Source organism: Gossypium hirsutum, chromosome A07 (assembly GCF_007990345.1).
Source record: "Gossypium hirsutum isolate 1008001.06 chromosome A07, Gossypium_hirsutum_v2.1, whole genome shotgun sequence".
NCBI lineage: Eukaryota > Viridiplantae > Streptophyta > Magnoliopsida > Malvales > Malvaceae > Gossypium > Gossypium hirsutum.
Genome location: NC_053430.1, coordinates 27,480,290 through 27,493,109, shown reverse-complemented (window position 1 = coordinate 27,493,109; position 12,820 = coordinate 27,480,290). Strand labels below are relative to the sequence as shown.

The following is a 12,820-nucleotide window of genomic DNA, read 5'->3' as shown; positions in this document are numbered from 1 at the left end:
GACTAAATTGTAAAAATGATAAAAATTAATTATTGAAAAATTTTAATTAATTGAAATACCAATTCAACAATTGGACCCTTCATGAATTACCAAACGGTGGTGGTGGATGACAATTGTGTTCTACCAATTTTTTATAATCATGATTAAGCTTACGATTTATTATATATTAATCTAAGTGTAAATAGCAAAAGAAAAGGAAAACAAAATATTTTTTACTAGAAGTAACCATGGACCAGGTCGGGCAGGACATGGTCAGGCCGAGTTCGAGCTAGGCTCAATCAAAATTTAGGCCTATTTGATAGGCCAAGGCCAAAAAATGGACATAAAATTTCATCAAAGCCTGAATAAAAATATTAAAATTTGGGTTTGGCCCACCCGTATGACTTTTTTTATATTATTATTTTTTATATAATTTTTTTAAAAAATATAATATATCAAAAATACTAAAAATGTTAAAATAAATATTTTTCAACAAATTAAAAAACAATATCTATACTTAAATAACACTAAGGCTTAGTTTGTATGTGCAGTGCTATTACCTTCGGTGAGGTTAAAAATAATGGTGGCAGTAAGATTGGTTATTTGAGCGGTGAGGTTGAATATTGTAGCGGTGAGATTAGAAACAATGGTGGAGTGTGTGTTTGGATTCAAACGCAATTATAACAGTGAGGTGAGAATAGAAAATGAGTATTAAAAATATTAGATTAAAATTGATATAAAATAAAAGTTTTTTAAAATGAGATTAAAAATGATATAGAAAAATAAAACTTATATCATTATTATATAATAACATAATCAGTAATATCTTTACTTTCTATTCCATTATATTATATATAAATTTTATAAAAATCCCCTTAAAAAATTATAAAACCCAGCAAACCAATTAACTAAACTTAATAGTAACGAAATTGAATAAAAAACTAAAGAAGGTTAAAGTGGTCATAGCGTTTCTACTGGAGGGGCTTTTCTTTCACCGAACCATTATCCTTCAATGGAAAATAAGAACTTCAATGAGATTAGGATACTAAAAGGCACCTCACCATATGCCATCCAAACAGAGTGCAATGAAAATGCATTATTCCCTAATATTCCATCTCACCTTAGCCTATTTGGAATCCAAAAGAAGCTTAAAATAGGTGCAATTTAACAAATAAATACATTTAAATCAGTAATAATATTAACAATAAAATAAAAGTATTACAATATCCAAACATTAACAATGAATAGTAATAATATAATAGTGAAATAGTAGTAAAATAGTAAAAAAATAACAAGAAAAAATAATCAAAATAATAAAAAAGCAAGAAAGCAGTAAAAAAAAGTTTTTTTTTTGCATATTCGGGCCGGGCCCGAGCCAAGAAAGTATTACCTGAGGCTCAACCCATTTTCTAAATGGACCTTTTTTTTTTTGCTTAATCCCATTTTTTGAGCCTATATTTTTACCCAAAACCTCCCACTTTTCAGGCAGGCCTTTGAGTCAGGCCGATCATGCCTATTTTTTACTACTCTTCTTTATTTTCGCGAGAGAAGAAATGGAGAAGAGGGTTTTGAAAGCTTTGACAATTGGTCACTCAATTTGGTATGATTTTAAGGCCTTGTTGTTTTTATGTTTTTGAGGTTCCGGAAACTAGATTTAGCTAGCATGTATACCAGTTTATAAATTTGTTAAAATTTTTAAAAGTTTCCATTGAAGAATTTTTGAAGAAATTAGTACTAAATTGTTAGATTTTAAGCATAGAGGTGAAAAAAAAAACTAGTTTGTAAAGTGAATATTGTTAGTTAAGAACATAAGGACTAAATGTTTAACTTTTGAAATTGATATGAAATTTTTGTAATTATAGATAATGGATGGTTATAGAAGGATGTAATTGAGATCGATTTCAAAATCGAAGCTCTATTCTGAAAGTTATGGCAAATTCATTTTTAGGAACTAAGTTGAATAAAAAGCAAAACTTTAGGAGCATTTAAAAAATGAAATTGAACTGATACATGCATATAATAAGATGAAATAAGAGGGTTGAAATTGATAAATTGAATTGAATTATTATATAGATTGAGATTTGAACCGAACCGAGGATAATCAGGGAAAAGGAAAATTTGTTTATTAGTCCTTGAAGATTTGGTTGTTTGTTGTTTTGACTAGGTAAGTTCATATGGTATGTTTATATTTAAATTGTTGTATATTTGAATTATGAATTTGTGTATGTTTGATAGTAATTTGAATTGTTTACTCTTTGGTACAAAAGGTGAGATGTGGACTAGATTGTAAAAAAATGATATATTAACTGGTAAATTGAATATGATGAATTGAAATTTTAGATTTTTAATGAATGGATAGATGATTATGACTGATCGAATCGTATTGGTATGTTTGTGAATAATTATCGAGAAAGAGGACTAAATTGAATAAAATTAAAAATAGTATAACTCGGTGAAACTATGAAATTGACTTGGAATTGAGATGAATTGTACTATGTTATGTATGAAATGATACTTGGTTAATGAATTGATGATACTGAAATCGATAGAATGGGAATCAAACCTATAATGAAATTGAATTATTGATTACCCTATTAATTGTTCGAGTAGACTTGAATATAGTTGGCATGTTATAAGATAGACAGAGTACAGGTTACTTCGATTACGTGTCGATGAGTATTGGACACAACTTTTACTTTGGAATTGTCCGATGAGGCACTGGGTGCCAAATTTGGTGTGTTGGTTGGATTAGTGTATCTATTCGAGTCCAAGTCATGTTAATAGGGATATAAAATGTAAATTGGATAAATGATATTTAAATTGCATTGGTATTATGATTTGATGATACAAATACATCTTGTGATATACAAATATCGATAGCATATAAAAGATCATGCGGTGTTATACGAGGTCGAAGGGTCGATATAGAAATGTGATGAATTAATGAATTTGATTCGAAATTCGAATAATGAAACGAAATAGAGATTGACATTAAATTGAAATTGAATGTATTGTTAATAAATAAATGAAAATTTATAGGAAATTGATATTGAATTGAATAAATGTTGAATATAAGTGGATTGGAATGTTATATGTTTGAATTACTATATGATGCGATATATGTTAATACTCACCTTGTTAATATGTGGCTTCTATGTTTAGGCAAACTTGTCAAGCTAGTAGCTTATTATATTAGATTGTAAATTGAAGTAAGTTGTTGTTTGATGCCTATGAACTTACTAAGCAATAGAGATGCTTAAATTGTTGTTTTCCCTTTCCCTATAGATTTTTAACTTGCGGAACATGCCAAGCAGATCGTTGATGGGTGCGGAGCCACCAAATATAAACTTCTACGACAAAATAACACTAATTAGCAGTATAGAGCAGTAGGGTCAAATCCACAAAAATTGGTTATCTAATTTCGCCTTTTCTCGCGACCATAATTATTATCGCAGCAATAGTTATGCCCACGACCTGTTCATTGCAAAACTGAAAAATAAACAAAAATGTGGTTTAGTTGATAAAGATAATAATATAAAAATTTATAAAATAAAGTAAAAATAGAATTATGATTGCACAAATAAATTGAAATAAAATAAACTGGTGAATTAAAGATATTAAAGCTTAGCCTTAGCCTCAACCACCAACTTTTCCTTGTGTAGTCAGTTTTGGTACGACCTGCAAACCAACCCTTGCCGAATTTCTAACCATGTAACTTGTACCCGTAATTTAAGATTTCAACAACCTTGCGATCTAGAAAACCCAACTCGAATCAACAGCCTCAACTGCATAGGTCATTTAAATCCAATCACTATCTCCCTTGATAAAATCCAACTAGTTTTTTCCCACCTGGACACGCTAATTTGTTCGCGAGAATTCGAATGCAACACGACTAACTCGACTTCCAAACTGTACGCCAAACAACTCTAACCTAACGCGCATTTTTTTAAATTAAAATTGAATTAACTTTAAGGGACGATTGTGACTATTCCATATACTGGAGAGATAGCTAATACTGTGTTGAAAGGTTTTTTAATGCGGGTTCATATCTCACGATTATTTTGTCGAAGCGATAATTAGGCTAAAGCTAAAAGGGAATTAGTGAAGCATGAGATTAATCATGCTAGCTAGTGTATGTTAATGGATTTAATAGAAATGGTAAAAGGTGAAAAAAAAGGGGCTTAGGAAGCAATTAAACAGAACTTGTAAAGAAACAAGGAAATGGAATGAAAATGGCAAAATGCTCTCAAGGGAAGGAAAATTGCTACAGATGTATGAAAGAAAAAAAAGAAAAGAAATAAATTGTTTTGTATTTCCCAGCCTGTCTTCTCATGCCACCAACACTAAGTATTTATACACATTCATCATGCTAAATTTAGCAAGATTTTTTCCCTAAAAATATCAACTAAAAATTAGATTTATACTATTTATAGAATTTTGACAATTTCAAAAATCTTATTTTAACTAGTTAACCACAAATTCTTCAATTCTTCAATTTGGCCTTCCTCAATTTTGTTTGATTTTGAATTTCAACACTCCAATTTCGGCCACGATAAGAAAGACATAAGTTTAGTAGCATCTTATTCAAAAATTAGCTAAAAATAAATATATTAAAAGCACAAAATTAACTTGCTATCAATCATCGAGAAGCTCACACTATCCTATTGTTGATTTAGTAGGTTTTAATCGTTTCTGAAGCTCGATTTTGTGGCATGTATATAGGTGATATGCTTTTAGTTAATCTTGAATTATAGAGTGGTTGAAATATATCATATTCTTGAATTGACAATATAATACCTTATTGAATTGCATTATGTTTGGTAGCTTAAAGTAGCATGTTTGAGTTTGAATTATCATAGTTAGATGATGGTAATGAATGGTGAAATATATGAAAGATTAAGTTGAATTGAATAAGCTATATTTGTATGTTTGATGTTCAATAGAAGATATCTTGAATTAGTTGAATTGTGATGATATGGTTAGATATTGGTGTGTGTTTTGACATATTTTGTGTTGGAAAAATGTTGTGAGAATTTCACTAAATGGTAATATTGGAAAGTGGCATGAAATAGGCACCAAAATCTAGATTTTATTTTAGCAATATACTTTAGCATTTTTTTCTTAAATTTTTAAAACATCGAACCTTAAAATAGTATCGATACAAGGGTAAAATATCAATACCTTGAAAAAGGCACCGATACCTTATGGTAAATATCGATACCGTTGATTTTGATTCAACTTTTCTTAAACTTCTAAGCTCAGATTAGTATCGGTACCAAGTAGGGGTATCGATACCTGATCTGAAATTTTGAGAACTTTACAATTTGGTCTTATTTTATACTCGAGTTAACAAAAAAGCTTTCGTAATCTTCATTAAGGCTCGAATTTGGTTGTATGGTGTAACTTGATTAAGGCTTGAATTCGGTTGTATGGTGTAATATAAATGTGTCTAACATGTAAATGTATGTTTGAATGATTTGATTATAGTTGCTCCGACAACAAATGTAACGTCTCGTAACTTGGAGCAGACAATCGGGTCAAGTAAGGGGCGTTACATACTCATTGTAAACCTTCCTATACATCTCAGCCACATATTGCAACTACTTGATCACTCTCTTATCGAATTTATTCTTCAAATCCTTAATGATAGTTCCCTTTCATGATCTTAATGTAAAGAAATTAGAGAATAAATATTGATATTAAAACAAATGATGTAAAATAGAATTAAAATATATAAAGTAAAAACTAATAAAAAATAGGAAAATAATGTTAAAAAACCTTGAGTTGCTAGTGATTTGATTATAATTTTTTTTTGTTCTGTTTGATCATCTCTGCAAGAATCCTATTTATATGTCTTCATACATGCATAAAATGGAAGGAATAAAGGTGGACTTTGAACATTGATTATATTTTAGATAAGTTGTTCCTTAATTGTTATGATTTTATTTCAGATATTTTTCCTTTAATTTTCACAACTAATATTAAAGATCTTTCTATTACCCTTTACATTAATATTAAAAAGTGTCTTTGTTTTCTTTAATATATTTTTTGTTGTATATGACATTAGTTTACTTAAAAAATGAAATTGACTCTTTTCAAAGGTAGATGTATCAAATAAGGTTTAATATAAAACAAAATGTTGACATTATAAGTAGTAAATATATTCTATTGGTGCTTGGAGATAAAATAAACTTATGAGAAATTAACAGAAGACTTCAAGACGTGTAACCATGACACTTTCTTTAATGTTCTATTCATCCGCACCTATATTTTGGTATGCAAAAGAGTTACTAAAAAATAAACATCGAGAATACAATAAAGCTCAATGATTGTCTACATTTTGCACTGATGGAAACAATCCATTGAGCATTGAGTGAAGCATGGTAAGAGTATCAATTTCTATAAAGAACTTCTTCATTAATTCTTTATAGAACAATTTTAGAATATTAGATGGAGGAAAACAAAAAGAAAATTTTATTTCTCAACTTTTTGTGTTTTTTGGTGTACCAAAAAAATGAAATTCCACTCATATTTATAGGAGTTATCATGTCTCTTTATAGAGGCATAACTATCCAAATGGATAGTAACATCTTCTAGTAATAAACATAATTATTCAATAGATATCTACTTGAATAATTATGACTCTTTATTATTGATCAAATGACATAACTTTTTATAACTACAGACATAACTCATCACTATGAATAGTGGAAAACTCTTGGTTTATAACCAAGTAATATAACTTTTGGGCCACTTGTAACTTTTCAATTATAACTATTGGAATATTATAAATATTTTCAGCATGTTCACTATCTATTATTATGATAATTAATTGTTTTAGTTATAAATTGTGTTGGAAGTAAATTACAATTTAATAAAGAGTATTAGGGATCGATAATGCAAATATGAAAAAGTGTATTGAGGAGTTGTAGGCAAATTCGACAAGAGGTAAAAACCTCTCCCAACTACCATTGAATTCAATCATGCAACTCCCCAATATATCTTCTAGGGATCTAAATCATACACTTGGGTTATCCATCTATTTGAGGGTGAAGGTCGTGTTGAAGTTCAATCTAGTGACCAGAGCATCACGTAATTTTCCCCAAAATCGAGGTAAGAATCTCAAATCTATGTCTAAAATGATGGAAATCGGTACCCCATGAAATCTCACTATCTCAAAGATATAAAGTTCAACAAGTTTCTCTAGGAAGTAGTCAACTCTAACTAGAATGAAATGAGCCGACTTAATCAACCTATCTACAATAACTCAAATTGAATACCCTTAACCACAAAGTCCATGGTGACCTTCTCCCACTTCCACTTAAGAATCGTAATAGGTTGCAACAATCCTGAGGGAACTTGGTATTCTCTTAGCCTCTTGGTATGCAATACATTGTCCCCAGAGTCTCCGTCGCTTCTCCCTCAACATACTTCACAATTTCTTCCCTCAAAGGTTGAGAGGAGTCTAAAGAGTTCGCAAGCCATCAATAAGGCCTCATCACCGCCACCTTAGAGTCCCTAGCTTGCACCACACATCTATGAAACCTTTTCCCATCTTCCTTCTTCATGACTCACTCTATTTTCATCTTATTCAACTAGGATCCTGATGTTACCCTCTCTTGAGTATGAACGCTCTTCCTATTTTGGTCCTTGAACTTTTTCACCCACAACATGTTGCATTTAACTTTAAACAACCATTACTTAAAACACTAATGACAATACTGAATTAAACCGTTATTGGAAAGAAAATAGGTTCTTAGAGAAAAATAAAAAGAACAATCCCAACAAGTAAACAATAGGTGAAAAGTATAAAAGAATTTCTCCTATTCAACTTTCACTTACATTCAATGAAGTACATGTAAATGAAGCCTTCTTAATTGCTTCATTGGAACATTTAATTTACTCTCATGGTCATAATTGAACCGGGAAGTTTTATCTCTTAACTTTAGTAAGGTTTTAATTAAGCAGATTTTTTTTAATGGACAAAGGGAAGTGTTGCAAATACATTAAAACTGGATGTCTATAACCCTTTTAAACCCTTATCAAAGTTATGAGATAAAACCACTCAATTCATTTATGATTTATGACCATGGGAGTAAATTAAATGTTGCAATGAAGCAATTAAGAAGGTTGTTTAGGCAACAGTTGCATACACAATGGTAAAAAGAAAATTAAAAACTGCTGCATAGCCAATTTGTTGTTTAAGCAACAAAATTTTGTTGCATAAACTATTTTATTGAGTAGCTTGGCTCGAAGATTGTTTGAGTTTGTAAGTCCCCAGTACAGTAGTTGGCAAGGAGAAATGTGGTGCTTATATACTACTAATTTTTTTCCATACAACGGAGGTTGTAGTGTAAGAATAAAAAAACAGATCGACATTTGAATTCTAAACCTATTGTAGGTCTGCGTAATATATTGATATTTCAATGTTCCTGCTTAGTTAAAATTCCTGGGAAAAGCAGGAAGTTTGTCTAGCTAAACAATGCCAATGTATCATCGGTGATATGAAGCTTGAAGAGGTCAAGACGGCAATCCCCCAAGCGCGAGGTATATGCAGCCTTCTTGTACTCGCCCCAAGTAAACGGCCTGTAAAGCCTAGGATTTTGAGGTGACACAAACTGCGGGAGAGGAGATATGATTGCGTTAAGTGGTGGCGCTCCAAAGTACATCATCGACATCCTTGAATTCCTAGACGAGTTTGCCAATGCCCTATGCCTCACGCTCACAAATCTCCCATTTGTTAAAACCTGCCCAATACCCCCAGAACAATTATTAGGATTACATCTCTGTTGTTGAAGCCATGATTACATTATATTCCAATACAGTATTATATGTCTGTGTTGTTTGCTTGCAGACTGGACATATTACACTATTAGTTGAAAGAAGGTGATTTAAAACACTGACCCGCAAGGCATCCCCAATGATCACGTAGAATTGAGTGGGGTCAGGGGGAACTGGGATCCAAAACCCGTCATCCTGCAAACGGATTTCGAGCCCAGCAACATCGTTGGATCGTAATATGGTGAGGATCTGAGGGTCCGAATGCTCACCAAATCCAATTTGATTCTCTTTGCATGCTTTAGAAGATGGATCCTGGTTCTTGGCCGGTGGATAATGATTAAACCTTAGGATCGAGTCGCTTTGGAAGTCTTTGATTTGCCTACTAAATACGTGCTTATCTGGGATCGATAGACCCTCCCCCACCAGATCAAGAACCTCGCTCGCCAACTCCTTCACTGCTTCTATATAATCATTTGCAGTACAACTGTAGAAAGAAACATTAAACATTTAGATCATAATATCTTTCCTTTTTCGCTTCAATATCGTTACTCATTTGAAATAATTGTACCCATTTATCTAGTATTCGACAATTGGAGTTTTCAACAATCTTTTTCTAGGAATCTTTTATGTTTTTCCCTTGATTTAGTCATGAAGATATTGATTATGTTTGTCGACTTATATGAAGCTAATTATAATTCAACCTTTTTTCTCATGCAAATAAAATCACTTTCTATATGACAATGACTCCTCTAAAAAATGGGTTTAAAGAAGAATCAATGAATGATAATAATGCTAGCTAGTACCATTTGTCAATATATAAATATGGGCTTTGGAGGGTTGGCCCTAGGCTGATTATAAAGAAGCATTGCATGTCACGTTGAGGATAATTGTTGACAGCACAAAACCAATCAAATACGATGGTTAATTTGTTGATAAAGTGCTGAAAGATTACGGGAAAGCGGCCTTCCACTAATTGTGTGACGTTATAATCATAGGTTTTTTTATTATTTAACGATTTTTTAGTAATTTTTTCATATTATTTATATATAATTTTAGTAATTCTTTTACCCTACATTCTGAACTCAGAATTTTACCTTGAACCTCAAACTTAAAATTTTATGTTCGAAATTTAAGGTTCAAAATTTGAATTTGAATTTAAGGTTCAAGATTTAGGATTCAATATCAAAATTATGTATCAATGACATAAAAATATCACTCAACTATCATTAAATAATTAAAAATAAACAATAAATGATATGATGAGAATAATTCATAAAATAATTTTTTTGTTTTTTATGAATCAAAATATATAGAGAAAAAACGCATTAAATTAAATACAACGTAATTATAATAAATATATATATTAAAATATTTATGAGAATGATGTCAATAACTAATCTTCACGCTTTTAAATCCATTAAAAACTAATTGCTAACCATAAATTTTAAAATTACTCTATATATAGTCAAGTATCAAACTTCAACCAATGTGAGTTAAAAATAAAACCTTGACATTTCACAAAACCCGAGGTTAAACTTTTTTCCTTTTATCATAAAAGGAAGATGTCCCTTTCTAGGATACCAAACCAAGCATTAATGGTAAACACTTTGCAAAAATTAAATTCCCCTTACCTGCCAATTGCTGTGTAATTCAAAGCTATCTCATTTCTAAAAAGTATACCAAATGGGCCACATTGCTATAGTATTTACTCACATATAAACTAGAAAAAAGCCATATGAAAAACTCCTCAAGCCATAGGGCATGGGGTAAAGCATTCTTTAACGCTGTTGTCAAAGAAACAGAAACCAGACGCTTTCCCTCTAGCCTCTGACTCCATCGGTTATGGTTTTATATCCATATATATATGTATTATTCTTCAACCTTCCTAAAACCCTTTTCCAACTATTACGTGAAATGGGCAACTTTCTTTTTCATGAATAAAGAGAGAAGAGAGGATAGCAAAAATAAAAGATAAAAAAATGGGGAGCATACGTGAAGTTTTGGGGCTGATTGGAGATGGACTCGGAACGTTCAGCAGTGGAGAAAGGATTTGTGTGGAGAAGAAGATACTCAAGTTCACCCTTATCGCCATTGAGTCCGATGTTTTTGACACCATAACCAAAAGGGTTGGCCGGACCTGCCCGTTGCTTAACACCAGCTGGTTTGCCAAAAAACTGAACCCCTTCACCTTCCAATCTGGATATTATCTCCCAATGAACCCCATGGTTCATAACCTTAAAGATGCCATACTCTTCACAAGCTTTCACAATCAGCTGCGACACGATGGACCTATCAAGAGAAAGATCAACCACCGGAATCCCTACTGCCCTGGTTTTCTTGGCTCTCAAACATGCCGGCGAAGGCACCCCAACCATTTTTTTTTTTTGTTGTTGTTTTTGTTTTGTTTCGAGAGTTAAAGCAATTGGAAGGGTAGAGAATTTAAGGAAGTACTCTCAGCTTTTATCATGGCTAAGGAACTACCTACTATTTATACAAGTACGATAGATTGAAAGACAGTGATATAAATGTTAAATAAATAAATATGATAATAAAAGATGGAGCGAGTATCGTGAATTTAGGAAGACGTGGACTTTCTATAAAAAATATATACATCTTTTGGTAGATATATATACGTATTGTAAAATAAATAAAAATATGAAGGGGTCCAAAAATGCGCGTGCGGGTCAAAACTTCTAGCTTAAAAATAGAATTTGATATTTGATGATTTTAATATAATGTTAAGTACAGCATGTTTTAACTAAACTTTGGGGTTATGGTATAAATTAAATTATAATATTTTGTGAAAAAAGAAAACACAAAATTGGGGAAGCACAGTTTGAGCATGGAATATCATCATTTAAACGAGAAAATAAAATAAAGATATAATTTACTTATCCTTCAAAATGTTGGAATCCAGATTGAAGTTGTAAGCAGCAAAGGAGTGGGAACTTGTTGGTGGATGTGCGTATTAGGTAATTATGATTTGTCCTCTCTAAAGCGTGTGGATTTTAAATCCGCATCGCTGCCTGCTTTGAGTGTTTGACTAACTACATCGGCCAATACCCATATTGTTCGAAAACCAAGATTTTCTACCCCTAACTTGGACCAACCGCAACTAATTGCGTCTTTAATAGACCGTTGTTCGCTTCAAATCTTAATCTCTTTCTTTTAATTACAATATCAACATCTTTGTGTCTTAAGTCGGTACAATTTGAACGCAATTACTATCTTTTAATATGCACTCTTTATCCAGAACAACAACAAAAATATTAATCCTCCTTGTATTAAAATAATTAGTCAAAATGGCCTAATTCTCGTTTAATCCTTTATTTATTGTGTATTATATGTGGTAGATGGTTATTACCTAATTCTATTTTAACATAAACTCAAATCATTTCCTAGTTTCAACAAATTTAATATATTTTCAATTTATTGATAAATTTTAGACTAATTACAAATTTATATCAAAAAAATTTGGTATGAAAACTTCTGAACAACACCACATTATGGAGAATAACGCCGTACATTAATCATACATCTACGTGCAAACTTTCTATATACTTATACAACTTTTGAATTTTTAGGTTTAAAAATCATTACGTGTGGGTTTAATCTCAATTTATATTTTAACAAATTAAATTATTGAATTTAATATTTATAATAATTAATTCTAATCTTAACTAGTAATATAGTTGTAATTATAATAAAAATAATTTTATATTTATTTCTATAACTTCAACTTCATATTACAGAATAAAAAATGCATGCGGAATATATAAACTTTGATTTAATGTGTAATTGTATTTATGAACTTTAATTTGATACAATTATATACGTGAAACTCTAATTGTGGTTTAAATGTATACTTGAAACTTTAATTTTGATTTAATCATACACATTTAAACATATATATATATATTTGTTTATTGGATAAATATAATTATTTATGTATGCAATATATAAACATAAAATGATGTTATATCAATAATTCTGTTAATAATTTATAAGAATTGAATCAAATCAAAATTTCATGTATACAATTGCACACTAAACCATAATT

At 30.7% G+C, this 12,820-nt stretch overlaps 1 protein-coding gene across 1 annotated transcript; it reads right to left on the bottom strand.

The window, feature by feature from the left end:
* Positions 1-8,268: 8,268 nt before the first annotated feature.
* LOC107953039 (gibberellin 2-beta-dioxygenase 2) lies at positions 8,269-11,231 on the bottom strand. Its single transcript, XM_016888265.2, has 3 exons — positions 10,753-11,231; positions 8,884-9,244; positions 8,269-8,726 (listed from the first exon to the last, which is right to left on the bottom strand). The coding sequence occupies exons 1-3, from the start codon at positions 11,133-11,135 to the stop codon at positions 8,451-8,453; spliced, it is 1,020 nt and encodes a 339-aa protein (XP_016743754.2). The 5' UTR covers positions 11,136-11,231; the 3' UTR covers positions 8,269-8,450.
* Positions 11,232-12,820: the final 1,589 nt, after the last annotated feature.